This window comes from Ambystoma mexicanum, chromosome 9, assembly GCF_040938575.1.
Source record: "Ambystoma mexicanum isolate Mex_15411 chromosome 9, UKY_AmexF1_1, whole genome shotgun sequence".
Lineage (NCBI taxonomy): Eukaryota > Metazoa > Chordata > Amphibia > Caudata > Ambystomatidae > Ambystoma > Ambystoma mexicanum.
In genome coordinates this window covers 1,054,665,307-1,054,689,347 of record NC_090931.1, presented here as the reverse complement: position 1 = coordinate 1,054,689,347, position 24,041 = coordinate 1,054,665,307, and the positions used below count along the sequence as shown (strand labels likewise).

General features: G+C 47.0%; 1 protein-coding gene across 3 annotated transcripts in view; it reads left to right on the top strand.

Annotated features, from left to right (window-relative positions):
* TANK (TRAF family member associated NFKB activator) overlaps positions 1 to 24,041 on the top strand; it is a 909,733-nt gene that overhangs the window by 543,582 nt on the left and 342,110 nt on the right. For all 3 annotated transcript variants that reach the window (XM_069616338.1, XM_069616339.1, XM_069616340.1), the window contains exon 5: positions 20,194 to 20,382. In XM_069616338.1, coding sequence (XP_069472439.1) covers positions 20,194 to 20,382 — 189 coding nt within the window. The remainder of the gene's footprint in view (positions 1 to 20,193; positions 20,383 to 24,041) is intronic.

The window sequence follows — 24,041 nt, the reverse complement described above, 5'->3', positions numbered from 1 at the left end:
CAATCAGGTGAACAACAAGGTTTTCAATTCTTTCCTTACCTGTAAGAGTGTTAAAGCCATGCAAATGTCTGGTGGGATGTTGTTTCATAAGAACAGTGCATAACAGGAAAATAGCTTTCTCTTAATCGTCTCTTTCTGTCATTTTTTGGTTTCCAGTATTGCAATGTTGAATAATTGCCCTGATCTTTGGAGATGGTGCTTGCCTTCACACAGCCTTCCATGTAATTCAGGCTTTTCAAAAACTTATCTTGGCAGCCAGAATAGCTGTCGGAGAGTGATGGAGAGTGTCTTAGTTGCCGGCGATCAGCCTTTTTGCTGCGTGTTGTACTACTTTTAGAGGTGTGGGACTGAGAGTGAGAGAGGTAAACTGCGAACAGTGCATTCTCTCCATACAGTAGAGACAGTACTTGGGATTGATGGGCAGTTCTGCTGTCAAGGCGTGGCAAAATGGGTCTTGGGTTTTATTTTACACAGAGGTGTTGGGTGATACGAGGGCACATGTGGCTTTTTAGCAAACAAGAGGCTTCAATTGATGTGGAACCCAAGTGATTTGGCATTCTGGAATAGTTTTGACATGACCACTTCGAGAATCATGCAGAACAGCCATGATTGGTTGTCTAGCTGGTTTACCAAGCAGCACAATCTCGTTTTAACTAACAATGGACGAGTCAACCAGGACTGGACGAGAGACAGAATGTTGCGGTTGAGAGACCTCCACATATTCCTCCTGGTTCTACTCGACCTTACAGCCGCTTTTGACACAGTAAACCACCAGGCGCTCATGGACACCCTACATGGGCGCATGGGGATCATCAACCTTGTCCTACACTGGTTCAAGTCCGACCTCGGCAACCACCAGCAGTTTGTTCAGATGGACTCCTCTAGATCGCCAATGCTACCATCACCTGTGGAGTCCCGCAGGGTTCTATCCTCGCCACAGTATCTTCAATCTATACATGGAGCCACTGGGAGCCCTCCTAGTCACACACAACATCCACATCCACCGATACGCTGATGACACACAGCGATACCTCAAAATAGACTCCATCGAGGACATCCACAGGCTCAAACCGTGCCTTTCGTTGATCCAGTCTTGGATGTCCAGACCATACTTGAAGCTCAACCCTTCAAAAACCGAATTCCTACCCTTCACCAACGACACCAAACACCCAGACATATAGACTTGGCTATTAATCATGAATCTTGAGGGCTTCACACCCGAGCTCACCTCCTGCGCCAAATCCCTCAGGTTCCACATCGACAAACACCTCTCCTTCAAAACACACATAGCTAAGAAAACTCAGACAGCTTGGTATCATTTCTGCCTCCTGCGGAAAAAGTCAAGTCCTTCCTCCCTCCAGACAGCTTTAGATCCACCGTTCAAACACTAGACTTCCGTCGTCCTCCTTTGTGCCCCTGACAAGTGTCCTACATGCAGCCGCACGCCTCATCAAGGGTCTACGCAGATATTACCACATCACCCTGGCCCTCATCGACCTTCATTGGCTTCTGCTGCACGCCTGAATCACATTCAGGTCTTGCTGCATCATCTATAAGGCAGTCGCCCTCAAGTAACCCAGCTATCTCGCGGAGAAGATCAGCTTCTCCAGCATGAGGTCTGGCATGGATGGCATGTGAATACATGCTCATAAATAATCCGTCGTCAGGCTGGGACTCCTCAGTAAAAATAAAAAAACAAGCAGTCTTGCTTTAAAAGCTTGAAAACTGCCTTTCTCCCATTAACCAATCACTGCAATCTGGGTCATAGTGCACCCATCCAATGACGACCGTCTCCATAAATCCCACCCCCGGCGGCCATCTTCAGATTTTAACTGCACGTTTCATGCTGACAGTCCTCTCGAGTTGCTCTTTGAGCTATTTTTTCCTATTTTCCCTATTTGTGAGTTTTCTACAGATAACAGGGGACCACCTGGTGGGTGAAGAGACACCCCCCTAGAGTAACAAGACCAGTCATCGATCCCGGCCAGGCGCACTTGCCCTCCATCAGTGCCAGCCCCAGTGGTTCCTCAACAGGGCCCTAGAGACATGTCTCAGGACATTTTTACTACACTGCACACTTTGGTGTCAGAGATACAACAGCGGCTCCCTCCCCCGATGGTTCGGGTGGGGACTCCCCCATGGACAGGCCACCTAGACCATGGCACAGACCCCGCACTGCGGGTCCAAGCACCCTCCAACACTGAGGCGGCCAATTCCACCCTTCACTCCAGCTGGACCGATGGTGGATCCACTTCCTATGGACACTGGAACGGACACAGATACAGGCACTACAGACACAGATTAGTTTGATGACTTTGTGCCACCGGATGGAGAAACGCTGGGTGCCGACGATTCCCCGAGAGCATCGCCTCTTGATGAGGTAGGTTCCTTCCACTCCATGCTTTCAAGGGCGTCTATCCTCTTCAGCTTAGTGCCTGGGGAAAAGAAAAAGTAGGAATGTGTACCAGAGACGTGCGTCATCCACGAAGACTGTAACATCCATTCCTCTGCTGGACGGTGTTTGAGAAGAAGGCCTAGCTCTCATTAAGACCCCGAGCTCTACAGGGTGCCTGACTCAGCCCCTAAATTGCTCAGATCACACCCGTCCCTGGACTCTGTGGTTTTAGCCGACGCCAGTAAGCGGTCAGCAAACCCGTTCTTGAAATCCATGCTTGACAGGAGGGGAAGAAGCTGGATGCGATGGGCAAGAGTATCCTCTATCATGCTGCCTCAACGGTGAAGGTGCCAATGCCTGGCCATCCTGGCTCATTATGATAGAGAGTTGTGGTTCAAGCTGGGCCTGATCCTAGATTTCTTGCTGGATGACAAAAAGACAGAGGCGTTGGCCCTATTTCAGAGGGCAAGGTGGCCTCAGACCACGCTATCACGGTGACATTGGATGTCGCGGACTCAGGTTTTTGGCAAATGGGAAATTGACTCAGACATCAAGGGTGGCTAAAGGCCACAAATTTCAGACCAGATGTCCAAGCCAAGGTGGTGGATATGCCTTTCGATGGAGATAACCTCTTTGCGAAGGTGGTGGATGAAACACTGCAAGCTATAAAGATGGACACTAAAACGGCAAGATCGCTCAGGACCTTGTAACAGCGACTGCCGTCGTCATTTCGATCCTCTAGAGGGAAGTTCAGCAGATCCTCTAAGGGCTACGCCGCCACATCATAATGTCAACACTTCCGCTCCACCTCCCAATAGACATATAGGGGCCGGTCACAGGCCTTTGGTGGAGGGGCACAGCGTCGACTTCGTCCGCAAGCCAGGATGCAGACGCCCACGCAAGCCTGACCTGAGTCAGGGCCTGGACCACCAATTTCACACCCCAGTGGGCGCCGTCTGCCACACTTTGTCAACGAGTGGAAGAACATCACAACTGACGAGTGGGTGCTGGACATACTTCGTCAAGGGCACCCCCTGGAATTCAAACACAGGTGCCCTTGCATCCCCCCTGTGGCAAGAAAGGAGCTGCACATGGCTCAGCAGCTGTGAGAGGTGCAGGCCATGTTAAGAAAAGGGGGAATAGAACCTGTCCCAACCCGTCCCACTGCACCTCCAGAAGTAGTCAGGGGTGGCTCCCGATCCTAGACTTGCGATGCCTCAACAAGTACCCGAAGGCCCAAAAATTCAGGATGGTCATGTTGCAGCAAGTGCTCAGCCAGCTGGAGTAAAGGGATTTGCTAACGACGGTGGACCTAGAAGATGCCTACTTTCACATCCACTTCCAATGCATTGAAAGTTGTGGTTCTGGGACGTCACTATCAGTTCAAGGCTCTACCCTTTGGCCTGAAATCGGCACCAAGGGTGTTCACAAAGTGCCTGGCCCCGGTGGATGCGCACCTGCATCTCAAGGGCATACACGAATATCCGTACCTCGATGACTGGCTCATCCAGTCCCCCTCAGGCCCTGGCAGTGCAGCACACCAGGGAGACCATACGCCTTCTAACAGAGCTTGGATTCTCTGGCGTGCAGAGAGAGTCACGTGGCATTGAAGGAGAAGCAAAGGAAACCACCGGAAGGAGAAGCAATGAGTGCGTGTCAGGGAGGACACTCGAGCATATGGGCGCTCCTACAAATACATATTGAATGGAACATTAAAATTGAGCGAAAGCAATGCTTATTGAAAATGAATGCTTATTGAATACTGAACCGAATAACTTTAAATTAAGAGACATGAATGCTCATTGAATACCAAATTGAACGAAACCCTGAAGTTAAGCATTATAAATGTTGAATGAAATAAAAACCTTCATGGGCCAGGCAAATAAAGTGAACAACCTAAATGCCCATGTAAAAACACATTATAGAAAAGGGCACAAGTGTGACAGAGTCATAAGTCATTTTCCTCGATCTTCCAGCTATTCAAGGCAGCTCCGTGGGGGACAGCTGATTGCCTCCCACCCACCACCTGGAGCCATCCATTGCCTGCCCACGCCATCTTCAGAAGAGGTAAGCCCTCCTGGGCCCTTGCACCTCACCTGCACGATCACACTCATTTCTCATTTATTTTAATGATTCTTGTGCGCATTTAGCAGCGCCTCACCCTGTGGCCGTGTGTGTACTTTCTTGCTGCATCCTTGCTAACAATAGAGCCTGAGGCTCTTTTCCTTCGTGACTTCAGATAGGCTGGAGCTTACTTCATCACAGCCTATCACAAGCCGGCAGGCTTGCCTGGCCTCCCACAAGGCCCACTCCTAAGGCCCCTGTCTGCTCCCTGTCTACTTCTGGTACACCCCCCCCCTGGTCGCATGTGATGCTGTGTGTGCCCCCCATTGGTCGCCTGTGATTCTGTGTGTGCCCCCGCTCTCCCTTGGTCACCTGTGATACTGTGTGTGGCCCCCACACTCCCCTTGGTTGCCTGTGATGCTGTCTGTGCCTCCCACCACGTCTATTGTCCCAACATGGGGTAGGCACCATGTATTTGCCAAATGATTTGACTTTTGCATCTTGCGTGCTGCAGCCGCCCTGCAACATGGGGTAGGCCATGTATTTGCCTATTGCTGGACATTCGCATCTGTGTGTTGCTGCCACCCTGCAACATAGGGTAGGCACCATGTATTTGCCTATTGCTGGACATTCGCATCTGTGTGTTGCTGCCACCCTGCAACATGGGGTAGGCACCATGTATTTGCCCACTGATTTGACTTTGTATCTGTGTGGTGTGTTGCTGCCCTGCAACATGGGGCAGGCACCATGTATTTGCCCACTGATTTGATATTTGCATCTGTGTGCTGCGCCGCCCTGCAACATGGAGTAGGCACCATGTATTTGCCCATTGATTTGACTTTTGCATCTGTGTGTTGCTGCCCTGCAACATGGGGTAGGCAACCAGTATTTGCCCAGTGATTTGACTCTGCATCTGTGTGTTGCTGCCGCCTTGCAACATGGGGTCAGGCTCAATGGATTTGATCATCATGTACTTCTCTTTTGCACTTTGCGTATGACATATTACCCTTGTACCTTCCACAATGTTGTAAACGTACTTCTTACGCTTCCTATTCTGTAACCTGAAGCACTGAAACCAATCTCTTAAGCTTAAGTGCCTAGATAACTCTGGGCTGTGTGTGCTATATAAATATACAAATACAAATAATAAGGTGGGTGTTGACAAAGCACCCTTAAACTGAACTTTTATGAATGAAGGCCAAAGACTGGAAATGATGTGTGACAAGTGACGGCAGAGTCAAGAGGCTGACAAGGAAAAGACAGAGAAGTGTAAATCTACACATCAAAGCCAAGAGGCAGAGAGTCAGGGATCCTGGTTGCACAAACTGTGATGGGTGGACCGTTCGGTCTGACAACTGCGCCTAGACCAGTGATCCCTAAATGTTGAAAGCCATTGTTGTGATGAAGTTAAAGTCTTGGGGAAGGGAACCCTGAGACTTAAGGAGCTACATGTGCGGTCTTGAGAACGAAGCCTCAAGACCTTTTGTTTTCTGTGAACTGTGTTGCTTGGAACTTTGAGAAGGGCTCCCCGAGGATTGGTTTTGAGCTGTATCACCTTGAACTAGAGAAAGGTAATCTTGAGACTTTTTTTCGTGGAACTTTCTTATACTTACGGAAGGGGAGCTGAAAGAAAGCTGCGAACTGGAAGAAGCTCAGAACTTTGAGTTGGACACTATTTCTTTTATTTTTGACAGCCCTGCACATTGGTAAGCTTTAGATGTGAGGGCAAGAATAGGTTTTGGAAATAGGCAGACTTTTAAGTTGAATTCGTTGACTCCGGCTTTCCTTCGTTTCGTTCAGGTAGGGAAATCCCACCTTAGCATAGGGCAAGTTAGGCCTGCTACGATCCTCACATTTGATTTAATAAAGTATGTTACTTTGAACTTTAGGTTTGTTGTCTTTGTCTTGCTTCATGATGCCTTCACAGTCCCTCTGATGTCAAACCGACCTCCCTCTTTTCTCCTGTTAACACAAGGTCTGCTGACTCATCTACCACCTCTGAGACAGCATGACACCGAGTCCATAGTAGTCCTGGCTGCTCCTACAACCTTACACCACTCTATAACTGATGTAGGGAGCACACACTCCTCTGGAGGATCCCCCAGGGTATTCAGCTTGTGAAAGGTTTCTCCTTTTTCTGCTCACCTCCTATTGGGCTGGTCACCTTACTCTGCCACCATGGCAGCAGCACAAACCTGCATCCCTGATGGATCGAGGATCCTCCTCTCACACCTTGCCTCACAGTACACCGGAATGTGCGCCACTCCTCTAACCATACCGGGAGGCCCCCAAGTGGTTGACCGAACCTGCGACAGCTTACCACCCGCTTTCAAAACTGGTCTCCGAGGAGGCTGCGGGCGCTGTACTATTTTTCAATCGCACCACCTTCCTCATTTTGTTAGCACAGTGGGCTCATTGCATTTTATTATTTGTTCTTCTTGCCCCCTGAAAAAGACAACCCATCATTATTTTTAATAGGTTTTGAGAGGATGTTTAATTGAAGCCTTTGGGGATGGTGAAAAGGAGCTCATGCATAGAGCATCCGGTCACTCCTCCCTCTTGGCCACAGACACTGGCATTTTCATTTTACCAACTACTATTCATACAGAGTTTTTATGCCTGCAGAGTTTAAATTAAACATTTAAAATTGTTTGAGTAGTCAATCAGTTGAAGAAGCATGGATTTTAATGTAAATTCCTGCTCATAAAAAATACTGAATAATCAGGTTGCAAAATGTGCACTCACCACTAGCCATTGGATAGTGATAATAGACTCTTGGCAAGACATGGTGTGCTGTGTGTATGATATGATATGATAGGTCATTTATAACGTGCCTGTGCACAAGTATTTCTAGGCACGACAAGACAAGGAAGGGGGACAGAGGAGGACAAAACAATGATCTTACTAGGTCTAGGGTCATTCAGATTGCGCAAGTGATGGGGGAGGAAAGGGGAGAAGTGCCAGGGGTGGAGGAGAGAGCAAGTAGCTCGTAAGTGTTTCAGTTGGTGGCTCATAAATGCAGAGAGACAGGAGACTGTAGGGTTGCAGATACAGTCCCTTAAGTGGTTGGGAGCCCGGAGGCAGTGCAAGGGCAACTAGTCGAGCAGGAGCCTGGAACCGTAAGTTCAGTACGTGTCGAGGTGACCAGAGTGCGCAGCAGACAGGGACATCAGCAAAGGAGCGGGAGAGAGAAAAAGGAAGCGAAAGAAAAGGTCTTGAGTTGCTTCTGGAACCTTAGATTGTCCTGCTCAAGTTTGACAGAGGTAAGGAGGCTGTTCCAGAGGGAGGCCCCAGCCAAAGAGAGAGATCTACCTCCCACTCTCTGCCTGGAGAAGCATTTGACCCTCAGAGAGTTGGAGGTGGATGAGCAGAGGGCTTGAGAAGGAAGATGTTTAGGAAGAGAACATTGAATGTAGTTTGGTCCCCGGCCCCAGAAAGCCTTGTGGACAATGCAGAGGGTCTTGAACTTGATCCTTGCAGCCACAGAGAGCCAGTGGAGAGATTTAAGCGCTGGAGAGATACAATCCCTGGCTTGAGGCAGATTTAGAAAGAGGCTGTTGCAGTAGACCAGCCTAGAGAGGACCAGGGCTATGGAGACAGTGAGCTTCTGGGGGAAAGTAAGAAAAAGAAGACTACCTCTGTGGAGGTGCAGTTGATAGTTTGACTTCTTAGAGACATTGGAGATGTGATTAGAGAAGGAGAGGGTGTAATTGAAGATGAGTGCTGGGGTCGGCTTAACCTGAGGGACAGAGAGTGAAAGGTGAGAGGAGAGAAGAAAGCGGTCAGTCCAAGAGAGAGTAGTGGTGAGAGGGTTGGAGAGGGGGATGTCTGACGAGAGCAGAACATCCAGGGTATGTGTGGAATTGAGGTGGTGAGTGACATTGCTGGTATGAGGGGTCATTAATGCGAGGTGGGCAATTGCTTGTAGTTTCCGCAAAATTAGTTATTTTATTAAAGTAAAGGTTTTCAAATAAAGCCTTGCTTGCCTTACTCTACCAGGGAATTTCCTAGCTAGTTTAAAGGCAGGTGGAACAATCTTTAGTATATGTAAACCAACATTCAAATAAAGTAATAAAGCGACAAAAGACAATAAACAATAATTGAACAATATTTGGATGACCTTCACCTGTCCTGGGTAACTCCCTTCCCCAGGATCTAAAGTCAGCTTCAAAATTTTCAAAGGAAAATAAGTCTTGAACCAGTTCTTATCAGCCAGAACAAAAGTTCATCAAACAAAAATCCGCTAGTAGCAATTCTCTTGTTTTGGTTGGAAAGATCCCCTTCCTATTCCAACCAAGAATATAGCACCAATGGTAATCTTGGATCTCTTCTTTCCAAGGTTATTTGCCACAGTTCAAAGACTAGGTTTACAACTTCTTAATCTACAACTAAACAACTGATTAGGACTTCTGCAGTGCATTAAGTATATTTGTCAGAATGCTTCTCTTTGGGTTGCTGCATCCCTCCTAACAACCACCCTTCTAGTAAAGTTACTATGAGAACAGTCACTCTTGTCCCGCAGCATGCTACTTCTTTGTACTACTTCACTGTGACATCCAATGACAACTTTATACACCACCACAGTTCAGGTATTCCTACTTCTGCTTTGGACTTCAGAATTATTAGGCATGTAAGGACAAGATACTTCAACCTCTACAGAGTTCCAAGAAAAGGGCAGCCTCTTAACCTGCCTCTGCCCCAAGACTGACTTCTTCTCCTCTCAGCTTCGACAGTGTTCAGCTTTACAGGTTACTTCCTTAATATTCTTTACAAGCACCCAGCTCCCTTCCCCAACTTAACTCACACCTTCTCTGTTAAAGTAACTACCTGTAGTGTCACTCTTTGAGCTTCAGGTAACAATGCCACACTTGTGATTGTAGGTCATTTGGTCGAAAACCAAATGATGGAATACCATTTGATCGAGAGTCAAATGGTGGAAAAAATGGTCGATTTTTTTAAAAAATTTTTTATGGGGGGTTCCCCCAACCCCCCTTTTTCTATATTAATTTTTTTTTTACCAAACAAAACGAAAAAAATATATAAATAAATAAAAAAAAAATCGACACTTTCTTTTTCAACCATTTGACTTTCGATCAAATGGTCATTCGATCTTTTATTTATGACCATTTGACCGGACACCCACACTTGTATCAGGGGCCACTGCACCATTGACAACTTGCCAGATTAGGTGGGTGGGTTTAAACAAGACCTGTTTCACTTTGGAAAGGGTTCGCCTCTTGGCTTGTATAAGGCTTGTTCTCATCAGTATTACAACTTTCTGAAATAAAGAATGACAATTCAGGATACTACAAGCTTAAGTCTTCAAAGGGAAAACATAATTAGGCACACACAACCACTCTTTAAGATAGATCTTTAACCTTAAAGGGTTGCAAGTAATTGTATTCCTGTATAATATCACAGAGAGTATTTCGGACTTCTCTCGAGAAACACAATTGGCCGCCCGCAACCTTCGTTTGATGCTGTATGCACCAGTAACTCTTGTAAGAAGTCAGTGTTAAGCTTTCGGAATGGTTTTAGCAAGGACATGCGACTACTCCGCTAACAGGAAAATGTAACAATGGATGTAATGTTCTTTACTTCTCACGCGGACACTACAGCTTTCACAATTAGTGTGCATGCTTACATTCTTTACAATTGTAAAGAATTGGGTTTCAGAGCAACAAACCACTTTTACTCGCTTTTAAGTATACGCAAGTTACTTTAGAGCTGGTTACAGTTACCGGCAAGACTTGCTGAAGGAATCTGAACACAAAGCTTCACTCGCCAGTTCCAGGAACACTTGCGGTTGCAGGTTGCTTCGCTTTTTTGACTTACTGGACCTCTGCTACTACCTTCTCCAGCACGGGTGTCTCCAGTCCGGCTACGTTAATTGGGAGTCTTCTTCACTCGCCAGTCCCTCTGCTTGCCTTCTGCTTCTGGCCTCAGGCTCCAGCACAGTCACGGCTCAGCAATCACAGCATCTCGGCGCACATGGGGAAACCTTACTCTCAGTATATCTTCCTCTGTGCAGCCAAGGCAATACAGGTTTTGAGTACACAGGACCCTCTCAGACCTTGCATGTGAAATCTGCTGTCTTCACATTTCGGTGTCCCTTCTGTGCTTCCACTTCCTTGTGAATTGCCAGACTTGTGCTTCTCCTCTGCTATTGCTACTGCCAGCCGTCCAACTCCTGCTCCATCTCCTTCCTTCTCTCCTTTCCTGCTGGGGCCGTTTATGCCTCACAGGTTTGGCAATTGGCTTCAGGTGTGAGCCATTCATTTCAATTGCCTGACTCCTGCAATGGCTATTAGGCCTAATTGCCTGACTACTACATCTACATGCCTCATCAGCTCTCTTCCTCATCTCAGTCCGTCTAGGATTCTGGAACATGTAGTTTGCTTCATTAAAGTTACATTTTTTTACTTCTTGATTACTTTTAGGGGTAGATTTATTTCCCTGTGGGCTGTTGGTTTTAACTTTTATAGAGGAAGATGGTTTAGAGAAGAGAACATTTCCGTAATCCTTTGTAGTGCACCCTTGGAATTGAGGAGGGTATTTAATTTTAGAAACCAAAAAGGGTCTTTCTTTTGGTATAGCATGCTTTGTTGCAACAACCTTAGGATTCACCACCATAGGTTTAATAGGAGGTTGAGAGACATTAAAATGACTATAAACTATAACCTCTTTTGGCACAGTGTTAAGAGTCTTCCTATCAGAGGAGAAATACAGTGTCTCTTACCACAGAATCTCCTCAATACCCTGGGCCCTATCTCCACCCAGGTGATCCTCCCGCAGTACAACACCCCCTGGGTTAAGATCAGGAAGCGTCTGCCTTTCCCTGCCCACCTGGGACGAGGCTTTAGGCAAGGTTTCAGTGAGGGATCCACAGGATTCTTCACACTGGTTAGTAGCTTGCAACTTGAAACTTCTACCCTTTAAATATTATTAAAGCAGTCATTAACAGGTAAAAAAAGAAAACATCTCAAACAGGGGGATCTTGCACAGTTATATAAGCAAGGAAGAAGGCTCTAGAATGGAAGGGGAGTTTTAAGTGTGCAACCACAGTCAGTTGCACTTCTGTTGGATTCAGTCAGTGTGCATGACAAAAGAATGACAAAGTCAAGACAAAGGGCTTCATTCTGAGTTTGGCAGAGTGGCAAAACGTGGCGGTAACGGAATTACTACCACTTTTACCACCCCACAAAATCCCAAGTTTGCCCATGAAGTGGAGGAGTTGCCTCCAGATTCATGCTGGAGGTAAAACCTCCACCTTACTGCCAAAATAATCGGCAAGATAAGCAGAACTAATTCAGGCGGAATTATCGCCGGTGGTAGTTCCACCAAAATCCACATTGAGTCCTATTGACTCCAGAAAATGGGGACTTAAACCGCCTACCACCACTTGTAACCGCACTGTAAATCCGTTGGACCAAGTGGCGGTAACAGTAATTCTGTTTGGTGGTATTTTGACCGAATTACCTCCAAATACGTAATGAGGGCCAAAGTCTTAAGTAACATCAATTGAACTGAACCTACTAGCACTCAGAGTATTGCAGAGGTTGGGATCAGGGTCAAACATGCACCTAATTTATTTTATTTTTAATTTTATTGGTTTCTTATAATATGCTTAATACCGATACGAGTTTGGTTTCTCAGCGCAGATCCGGGATTCAAACCTCTATTGCTCTGCGTAGTTGTGCTTCAAAGACCACCACGTTGCCCTGTGCTATCCTCCATTCACAAGATTGGAGAGCTGGTCTGTTTTTTTTATTTTTTTTTACCCATGTTTATTTTTCAATAGAGGCATAAGCCGTTACTACATACAACCATTTACACTTTGTAATATCAATACATAATTAAAACTTTCCTTTCAGGGTTGATGTTGTCCGTTGCGGCGTAAATTGCCTCCCGTTTTCATGAACATTTAACTATTATCCCCTTCTCCCCCCTTTGCCTCTCCCCTCCCATCGCCCCTTCCCCATTCTCCTTTTCGACCACAGAGTCCTCGGACTTTCTCCATATCTGCTCTTGGGTCCACCATGTGAGTCCTTGTCCACTTGCTGTCCCTCATCGAACATGGATTTTTCTAAGCAACCGTGGCTTAAAGTAGTGGGCTTCTCTGTCCTCCACATAGTCTTGGAAGTGGTCCCAAATTGACAGGAATTTCAGATATTTTCCTGCTTTTAGGGCACAGACTTTTTCCATTGCCATAACTCCCCAAACCTTCACCCACCACCAGGGTGCTGTTGGCCCCTCTTTAGTCTTCCATATTTGTGCTAGCATCATTCACGCTGCCGTCAGGAGGTGTGTTATTAAAGTAGCTTTTGTTTCCGGATGCGGTGTATCTACCCTCTGACACGGCTCCCAACAAGATTATTTTAGGCGACAACGGCAGTTCCGCTCCTGTTGTCTTTGATGTGCCCTAAGATTTCTTTCCAGTATTTTACCACCTTCGGGCACGTCCACCACATGTGGTACAAGTCTCCCCTCGCCCCACATTGTCTCCAGCATTCCGGGGGATATTTGGCGTTTATTTTGTGTAGGCAGTAGGGGGACATATACCACCTGTAACAGAGCTTGTACGCTGACTCCTTGATTGCCGTACATTTGGACAATTTATGTGCTCTCGACCAGATCTGGTTCCATTCTTCTTCAGTAATTGTTTCCCCTGTATCCTTTTCCAAGTTCTCCTTATATGGGAGTTTATCTGTTGGTTGTGCCTTGTCCAGTAATCAATATAATCTAGTTATCCCCTTTGTAGTTGCCCCCTCCTGCATTGTTAGTTCCAGCCCGGTCGGGGTCCTCACTCCTGCCCTTTTCACGGATGGGTGGGAGATCCAGTGTCGGAGTTGCATGAATTTCTCTTTACAGTCTATAAAGGAAATAGGGGCTCCCTCCTGGAATATATCCTTTAGGGTCAGTGATTCTGCTCCACCTCACCCATCCCAAAATTGTCGCTGAAAGCCCGGTGTGAAATCTGCATTATGTGCGAGGGGGAAAGCGGGCCCAATCCCTGCCCTATTTTTTCCATATGCCTTGCTTGGTCCCAACTGCGCATTGATGCTCTGGTGCCTTCCAGCAGATTACCCCCTCTCTCACGGGCATCGGAGTTCAGGGATTACAGTGCTTTTAGCAGGATTGTGGAGGCTGCTTGTTATATCCTGCACCATCCTTTCAAGTTGTCCTGACACGCCCACTGAAGCATTGGCACCAGGTGGGCCGCCAGTGTATATCTACCAATGTCCGGGACTCCTAGGCCCCCGAGGAGCGCCAGGCGTGTCAGAATCCGTCTTTGAATCCTCATTTTTTTTATTCTGCCAGATGAAGTTAAATATTGCATTCTGGAGTTCCCTAGTCATTTGCGAAGGTATATTCATCAAGATCGATCTTACAACATACAGCAAGCGGGGGAGCAAAGTCATTTTTATAGCTGCAATATTTGCAAACCAGGACAGTTCTTGGCCGTCCCAACTTTGCATATTGTCCTGAAGTTGCTTCCAGAGCAGCACGATGTTTGCTTTAAATAGGTTCCCAATCTCCCTCGTTATATGGACCCCTAGATACTCCAGTGTTTCTTTTCCCCAGGTTAATGGATATGCTTTCTCCATGCTCACTATGTCTTCCCTCTTTTCTGTGATGTTCAGCGCTTTTGGATTTTGGAGTCATTTATTGGAAAACCTGACATTTTGGCAAACTCCCCTAATTTCGCTATAACCCTGGGTAGCGTGTTTTTGGTATCCTCCATGTAGAGCATTACATCATCTGCATATAATGCGATCTTGTGTGTCGCCCTCCCATACTTCACTCCCTTGATGTTTGGGTCTCCCCTTATCTGGACTGCAAATGGTTCCATTGCCATTGCGAAGATCAACGGAGAGATGGGACAACCCTGTCGTGTGCCTTTCCTAATGTTGATCTCGCTCGAGCTCTGGCCATTTACCATGAAGTTCGTGGATGGGAGCTGGTAATTTGCTAATATCATCTTGATGAATGTCACCCCTCCAGGACTAACTTTAGTTAATCCTAATCTAAACTGTCAAAGGCCCGTTTTGCATCTAGAGCTGCCACTGCAAATCTTTGGTTTGCTCTCGTTCCCATGTCAATTACGTCTATGACCCACATGACGTTATCTTGTGTGTGCCTCTTCCGTATGAAACCGGCCTGGTCCTCATGTATAATCTCTGGTAAAATTCTCATCAGCCTGTTTGCCAGTATTTTAGCATATAGTTTTGCATCCGTATCTAGGAGCGCAATAGGACGGTAACTAGCGCATTCTGCAGGGTCTTTACCAGGTTTTAGGGTTAATATTGTGACAGACTTTCCCATGTCTCCCGAAACCGACTCTTTTTCTCTAATTACTTTGAATAGGCGGGTGAGGGGGGCCAACAGCTGTGTGCCAAACTTTTTATAGTAACCATTTCCCAGACCATCCGGGCCAGGAGTCTTATTCGCCGGCAGGGATGCTATCGCATCACTAACTTCTTGGGCCGTTATCTGCTCCCCCAGTATGTCCCTGTCTTGCTCCGTGATTTGTGGTAGGGGGGTTGAGGACATGTAAGATTTCTGGTTTGCCATATTCAGATTTCCACTACCTAATAGTTCTGCATGGAATTGGACCATTATTTCCAATTTCTCCTCCTCCCGGTACACACATTTCCCCTTGTTTGTTTTTCAGTTTAGTGATATTATTATAGGCTTTTTGTTTCTGTAATTTAGCCGTGAGTAATTTGTTCGCATTCCTGCCGTGAATGTGGTATGACTGTTTGGCGCTTAGTAGTGTCTATGCCACTCTATCTGCGGTATGGTTTTCTAAACGGGCCCCAACCTTCCGTAGTTCCTGCAGTGTTTTGGGTGATTCTCTGGTCTTGTGTTGTTGTTCAGCCTCCTTTAGTTCATTCTCTAGCTTTTATGTTATGAGGGCTCTCTCCCTGCGGTATGCCACAGCTTGTGCAATTAATTCTCCCCGCACTACTGCTTTCTCTGCGTCCCATACTACCCTCCAATCCGTCTCCCCATGATCATTCTCCTCAAAGTAGTGGTTAATGGTGCCTTCGATGTGTGCTCTGAGTGCTACATCTCTCAGGATCAGCTCATTTAGCCTCCGAGGACAGGGACTATTTCCGCCTCTATCTAATTCCATGCTGTGCGAGACCGGGGCATGGTCTGAGAGATATTGCACCACGATTTCTACTTTTGTAACATGGGGGATCAGGGATTCTGAAACCAGGATCATATCTATCCTAGAGTAGCCTCTATGTACTGCCGTATAGTGCGTGTATTCCCTGTTATCCTCCTGGAAGAACCACCATGTTACTTTCAGAAAGAGCTTTCCCAGTGCTTGTCGGTTCTTCTGGTCTGTTACTGTAGGGGGGGAGTGTCTTGTCTAAATTCGGGTCCATCACGCAATTAAAAGTCTCCGCCTATGATTAGTTGGCCTTCGCACCATCCCCCCATTTTCTGTAGCAATCTGGTGATGTATGTATCCTGTTTCTCATTAGGAATGTATAGTGCCAGAAGTGTGCAGGTTGGCCCCTAATTGTGCCCTTGATCCCCAGGTATCTACCCTCGTTGTCCCTGATCAGGTGTTGCTTTTGGAATCCCTGGTCTCGACTGCAAAGGATCGCTACTCCTTTAGACTTTTAGCCACTAAAGGCAAAGAACTGTAGGGGAAATGCCTTGCTCCTCATCCTCTTTTCATCCTTCTGAAGGAGATGAGTCTCCTGAAGGATTGCTATTGCTACATGCATCGCCTCTACTCTACCCAGGATTGCTCTGCTTTTACTGGGGGAGTTCAGCCCCTGTACATTAAGTGTTATTATTGTTGCTTCCTCCATTGTGATGTAATGTGGGTTGTTGCCCTTGTCTCGCTCCATGCCTCCTGTCTGGGTCTCCCCTTATCGTTAGGGCAGTCCCTCCTTTCCGCTCTCGTACTCTAGGGCTACTCTCAGTTCGTGCTCTGTGCGTCTTCGCCCTTCCTCTTCCCTTACCCTCCCAGTCCCTACGCCTCTCCCATACCCTTCCTCCCTCCTGCCCCTGGGGTTTCTGGTGGCCAGGGTTCCCATGAATCCTCCCAGCAGTCTCCTGTGGGCATTCGGCCCCATTCCCTCCCCAGTTGTCGGTGTGCCCATATCATGATTCGGTTCCAAGATGTGATGACCTCCTACCTCCGTGCAGACTTGTCCAAGTCGATCTATACAGTCTGTGCCTAATGGACTGTTTCATTTCAAGCGTCTGTTTCTTGGGCGCCGCGGGCTGCGTACCCTCGCTTACCCAGTCATTCTTGACTCTTGGGGGGGGGGGCAGCTCGACTTGTTTCCCTTCTTGGCCTTCTCCTTTCTGTCGACCATTTCCATGGGTTATCTTTTTTTGTGTCGGGAGTTTCTCCGTGGTCTAGCGTCGGTTCGACTCTGGTCATCTTCTATTTGTAGCAATGAGAGGCCTTCTTCGCAAGTGCTGATTCTCCTCGGTTTCCCTTCCCATGTGAAGGATAAGCCAAATGGATTGGCCCACCTGTATGGTACATGTTTTGCTTGCAGAGCTTTTGTAACCGGCTGCATTAGCCTTCTTTTATGGAGCGTAGCTAATGCCAGATCTTGCTGTAGTTGAACGCGGATTCCATTGATCGTGAGGTCATTGTGAATTCTTGCTGCTCGCAGGATTCTTTCAGACAATAAGACATCATCGCTATCCGAACATCTCTGGGTCTCACGCCCAGCTCATTCCTCTTGGGGCCCACACAGTGTATTCTATCAAACTCAGTCTTCTCTGGTTGGGTGTCATTCACCAGGCTGCTGAAACATTGCTGTATGATATCCTTCAGATATTTGTCCAACACCGATTCCGCCAGACCTTTGACTCTAATGTTAGACCTCTGTGAGTGATTTTCCAGGTTTTCGGCCTGGAGTTCTAGGTTGTTTGTAGCGCTAGCCACCTGGTCCACTAAGATGCTGTTATGCTTTGTTTCTTCCGCCATACTGGATAGTCCGTTTTCCACTACATCAACCCTTTCCCCCAGTTCCACCATATCTTTTCTGATTTCTTGCAACGAGGATTTCAGTTCTTCCTTCATTTGCCCCATCTGACTTTCGGAAAGTGTTCGTTAATCTGGCTTCCATTCCCTTCAGGCAGTTCAAGAGCTCCTCCTTATCCGAGGCCATTGTGTACAGGGACGTGTTATGATGGCGCTGTGAGTTCTGGTGGTGGGGAGTGCGACGGGTTGTCTGTTTGCTGTCTTAGTCTCCAACACTTCTCCAGTTGGCCCTCGGGTTCTGACTGGGGTTTTTGCTCTTGATGGTCCTGTTTTTGATTTAGCTCCCGGCATCGGGGTTGGCCTATCCGGAGTTGGTGTGAGCGGGCAAAGTACAGGGGGTTGCGTTATGGCCGCTCCAGTCCAATGTTCTTGCCCCTTTAGTGGCCGCCATCCTTTCCTGTTGTTTTCTCATTTCCCCCGGTTCGTGCTGTTTATCCTGGCTTTTGTCTTGCCGTGTTCGGTGCTCTCAGATACGCACGGCTCTGCGGTCTTACGTCCCAGTGTGCTTACTTCTAAATTCACTTCTCCCCTCTGGTATCGAATATTGTGAATGCCCAGAGGCTCACACACGTTTTCCAGCCAGGGTCTCAACCCCCCTATGCTGTGCTTGCAATAACGGCTCCAGGAAGCTATCCCATACACCCGGGACCCTTCATCGTATGGCTGTCTATCAGTGTGGGCCCCTCCTCCCAGGCAGAATGTTTAGGGTCTCTTACAGCGTGTGGAGCACAGCGGGGGTTTGATGCCGACTTTGCCTCTAAGTTTTGTCAGAGCCCCTTTCTTGCTGGCAGTGTCTGGCGTTTGATTGTGCCCCTTGCAGGTCTCTCCCTTGCTCTCCTCCCACTCCCAGGTACATCCAGGAAAGGTGTAGGGAGGGGGGGCTGCCAGCTGGCAACCGCGCCTTCTTTCACGTTGTCTGTGTGGGCTGGGTATTTTCACCACTCCTCCATTCTTCCGTTCAGGTTCACCTGCGGGGCTGCGCTGTATGTTTTTTGGGGCACGGGGGGGGGGGGGGGGGCTCTGTAGGCACCATGAGTGTTAGTGCTGGACCTGTGTCGGACAGACCGCCGCCTCATTCTAGGGCTCTGCTCGTTGGTGCAGGCTGGTGCGGAGCTGGTGGGTCCCCGGTGCGCCCGCTAGTGTACTCTACGCGGGAGAAGTTGTTCCGGTCTAGTCTTTGCGGGGGCACATATCAATTACTTTCAGGCCTCCTTTTACCTGATTTCCCATCGGTGGATGCTTGAGCTGCAGCACGGGCCTGAGTACCGCGCTCACCCCCTCTTTGCGTGGGACTGTATTCCGGCCTGGAATCCCTTTAATATATACCTTGTGGTGGCCTCTTCTGCTGGCCTCGTCCCGCCATCGATGGGCGTTGTGCTCTATGCTGGTTCCGGGTGCGGTACGTTATGCGATCCTGAGAGTGGGAGGATCCTCGGTTGAGGGCACCCCTGTTGCCGGCGCAGTCTCGAGGGTCGGATGTTTGTCCTCCGTTAACGGGACCTCTCCACTTCTGCGGCTCAGGTTTGCCCGTTGTCCGGGCTCTTATGTTTCTCCCCGCACTGCCTCTATTATCCGCCTCCTCTGCGGCTTGTCCAGAGGACTCCACCGGCGGGGCCCGGCCCTCCGACTTGGGTGCCCACGGTGCTCGGAGGGGAGGGAGAGCCCCCACACTCACTGATCACTGCTTGTATGGGCACCGGTCTGTTTCGCTCTATACTTTCTCCGCTCTCCGCAGGCTCTGACTGTCAGCGGTCTGGTCTCCCGCTCTCCACCAGAGGAGCACCGGGGAACACTGCACTCCGCTTTATTCGGCCTTGTGCTAGGTGTTGGGGTGTACCGTTAGGTCGAGACTGTCGACTCCTCTTGCTTTGGGTACTATTTACACCCAAGAATGCCTGGTTTGGTTTAGTTTTCCGCTCGTATACACTGCAATGTTCTCCTTTAGTTGCCGTCTGCACGGAGGACCGAGGTGTACGTCGTTTTTTTTAATTCCCTTATGAACTGCATGACAGGTTTTAGAAATCACTGCTTCTATCGCCTAAGCATGGTGTCTTGCTGGGAAAGGGAGAATGGTATTCCTAGGACATTGATTCATAACTATGGGACCTTGGGGAAACAAATTAATTGAGTATATAATTTGCTTTCCTCTGTGAGCAGATATCCCAATACAGGGAACAGCTGTTCTTTCCAAATCCTTTGGCTTTGACAAATGATGATTGGAAGGCTGCAGACTGACACTGCCAGCCGGGTAAATGCGAGGTGGAGTGAGTTAATGGCATACATTATGTTACATGTTCAGTAGTTCTCATTGGAGTCTCACTCAATTCAGAATGGTGATAACCATCAGAGGAAACGAGACAGAGATCTTGCAAAAGGTCACTGTAGCTGTGTTTTTTTTAATGAAAGGCAATGGTGATTTCTCATAAAAGATATGCGCACAGTTTTATAGGGGACAGATTGTCAGCCAAGAGCAAGTCCAAGGTCTCTGTTTCTGTTCCCATTAACCAGGCTGCCACTTCTATAAACTGCAGAGGGTAGGCCACACATAGGGAAAAAAGTTTAAATAATGTGAGCAGTGATGGTAAATAACCACTCAGTGATAAGTGAATTGTGGACGTCTGCAATATGGGACTATTATATTCATTGGAACCTCTCCTGGTCTCTACAGTTATCATATTATTAACCAGCATTTCCCCTGTTTTAGGATCAATGGGAAAATGAGAGACTTAAGTCAAAGCAAATTGAAGAAGAGCATTCTTTGAAGATAAAGGCCGCTGAATGTTATCTGAAAAATAAGGATGCACAAGTCGTGCTTCTGACCAAGAAATTAAAAGAAGCAAATGAAAGACTTGAGAAAGTAGCATGCAACAATATACAAATGTGTGACACAGTGGTAAGAATAAATGAAGAGCTGGAAATGCATTACTCAGTCACTTTAGTTCAACTTGTCTCTGTAGTTTGGTGTCGAAGAAATAAATAACAACATACATGTGTTCTTTTTTTGGGAGGATTTGGTGCCGAGGTTCACCATTTAATTTAGTCATTGATGAGAGCATTATGTTTTTAACAGCGTACGTACAGTACTATGACTTCTTTAATTTTTGGATAATTTTATTGATTCAGTGGTGTCATATTTAATCAAATATCTAAAGAGATGTAAGCAGAATGCATGTTTTTCTATTACCTATGTTGGACATATTACCGCTAATCAGTGTTCTTACCTGTTTAAAATCGCCTACACAGTTAAGCGCCTTTTGTATTGACCTTTACTTGTGCATATGGAGTAGGTATATCTTGATTAGCTCAATAATTATTATATTATCAAGTAAATGGCTTTCTTTTCTCAACAGCAACCATGTTAAAACCAAGCGAGCTCTCATTGCTCTAAAAGCATTTCTGCAGTTATTTAATCCCATTGCAGCTTCATCAGTGGTGCCTGAATCTTAAAAGCAGGAAATGATTCTGGTTTATAAAAAAGGTGCCAGAAATGAGAGAAATAATTACAGACCAATCCCCTCCTAAATACACTGGGTAAAATATATGTAAGTCTTACTGGGTCGACTAAATAATGAAGATTACCCAGGCTAATTGCGCTGGTATTCTTGATTCTATTAAAGACTCTGAGGCGAGCATTATGCTTAACTCTTTATTGCTACTTCAAAATAGCAGTCATCTTTCAAAACACACCCTGATCTTGTTTAAATGACTCAGAAAACATTAAAAAAAAACATCAACAAAAAAACAGATCAGAAACTACTCTGACCTGGGACTACCACTACCCACAAGTCCCCAGTGTCCTGGTAGTTTCCCACAAAGTCTTAGACACCCATCCAGTGTCAGCTCAGTCCATGCCTCACTTCCTGCATTCATCTCTTCCTCTTTCTTTGATGTTCAGAAGATGAAAAAACAACCGACAACTCCGATCAACCTTTTTCAACGAAACTGAAATCTCTCGAACTCGACCAAACTTCTTGCCGATTTCAACTCTTCGGCTCTGCTAGATTCGAACTTCAACATCTTCAACTGTTCTTAGCCTCGTCTCCTAAAAATTCAAACCGAAACACACATTATAAAGTAGGGTGGGAGTATTCAGCGGACAACATAATCATATAAAGAACATGATCCACAATGAAAAATATGCACTCGAACTCCCTTCCCCCTTGTGTACTGTGGAGGGATAATGCTCGCCTCCGAGTCTTTAATAGAATGAAGACTACCAGCGCAATTAGCCTGGGTAATCTTCATTCTATGACAAGACCGAAGGCGAGCATTATGCTTGTTCAAAGCTTTCCAAAATTACTTTAGCCACAGAAGCCACAGGCTTAAAATAAAAAGTTTTAAATGTGGATTCTGATGACCAATCTGCGGCTTTTAAAATATCTTGCAATGAAGCACCTGCCGCAAAGGTTTTGGACCCCATTGCTCCTCTAACTGAATGTGCTCCAAAAGCTTTCAAGTCTATACCAGTCCAACACACAACTTCTCTAACCCACCTAGCTATGGTGGCTGTCGCTATAGCATGAAAAGGCTTCCTTCGTTCTTTGAACCACTTGAAAAGCTATACCCTCTGGGTAAAACACTTTCCTGTCAATCTCCAGCGCTTTGACATCTTATATCTCCTACAAGATACTAAACAAAACAACATTGCTAACTTGCCTGACAAACGCTGCTTTGACAACAATTCATTGTCCGGCCATTGTTTAAACAAACGAAAAACAACTTCAACATCCCACATAACTGAATACCTTGGGACTGGTGGCTTACACATCTTAATTCCTTTCAACAATCTAACAACTGACGGGTGCTCTCCAATAGGCCTACACTCCAACCATTCATGCCCTGCTAAAATTGCTGACCTGTACACTCCCAGCATACGGAAAGCCTTCCCTTCAGAGGGCATTTCCACCAAGAAATTCAATACATGAACTACAGATGCCGAAACGGGATGAACATGTTTTCGCTCACACCATCCTTCCCACTTCGCCCAAGCGGCATCATAGCTCCTAATAGTGGTGGGGGCCCATGAGTCTCTGATACAACCCGCAGCTTCACTCGAAAGGCCTGGCAAATCCCATTGTCTCCTGAAATCCTGCATGCCAGCAGCTGCAGTACCCCTGACTGCACTAACGGGTGTTGCTGACCTCGCGGATCGCAAAGCAGGTCCGCTTCCTATGGAATCAGTCTGGGACAATCCGAAGAAAGTTCCATCAGAGTCGGAAACCATGCTTGCGATTTCCAGAGCAGAGCAACCAAGACCAATTCCGCTCGCCCTCAACGTACCTTCGCCAGCGTCCTCATCAACATAATGAATGGGGGAAAACCATACTGAAGGGCTCCCGCCCAATTGTGCAGAAAAGCATCTGTCCCGAACGCCCCGGGGTCTATTCTCCAACTGTAATAATTCGGCACCTGTGCATTCAATCTGGAAGCAATCAGATCTATCTCTATCTGACCCCACAGCTCCTACAGACGAGAGAATACACGCCTGAGCAGCATCCAATTGCTGGAATCCGCTAGAAACCTGGAATTTCAGTCCGCAATCACATTCTGGTTCCCTGGGAGATACTCCGCTGCCATCATCAACTTTCTCTGCAGGCAATAATGCCAAAAGTCTTTCGCAATCTCTGCTAACATTTTCGATCCTGTTCCCCCCAATTTGTTTATATACCTTACTGCTGATATATTGTCCATCTTCAGCAGAATACAACAATTCACCCGATCTTTGGCGAATGCTTGCACCGCAAAGGACCCTGCTAGAAGTTCCAGACAATTTAAATGAAGCTTTAACTCTTCTCCCGACCATCGACATCCTGTCTGAAGCTGACCACACCTGGCTCCCCAGCCCAGCCTGCTGGCGTCCGACTCTATCACTAATCCTGGTGCATCCCCAAAGATAGCCCTGCCGTTCAAGGCTTCCATGTTCTGCAGCCACCACTGCAACTCTATTCTCCCTTCCTCGTCCAGTGGTACTAACTGGTGATATCTCACCCCTCCTTGGAGGTGCCTGATCTTTAATCTCTGGAGCGCTCTGTAATGGAGCGGCCCGGGAAAGATCGCCTGAATTGACGCGGCTAACAGACCTACAATGCGCGCCATACTCCGAAGCAAAATATAAGACTTCTCTAACGCTATCCTCAACTCTTTCTTCACACTCTTTATCTTCTGCTGTGGTAACTCCAGCGTAACTTTCCTGGTATCCACTATGAATCCCAGAAACTCTATCCGCTGCTGCGGATTGAGCTCCGATTTCTCCCGATTGATCAGAAAACCGAGGGATGAAATTAGATCGCATACCCAAGTCACTTGACTCTGCAAGACCGATTTGCTTTGAGCTAGGACTAAAATATCGTCTAGATAAATGATAATCCGTATGCCTCTGCTCCTGATAGCCTCTGCAACCGGCCTCATCACTTTTGTGAACGCCCAAGGCGCTGATGCCAGACCAAAGGGCAGGCATGCGAAACGCCAACTTTGACCTTTCCACCAAAACCTGAGGTAGTCCCTGAACTCCTGCACCACTGGAATAGTTAGATACGCATCCTTCTGATCTAA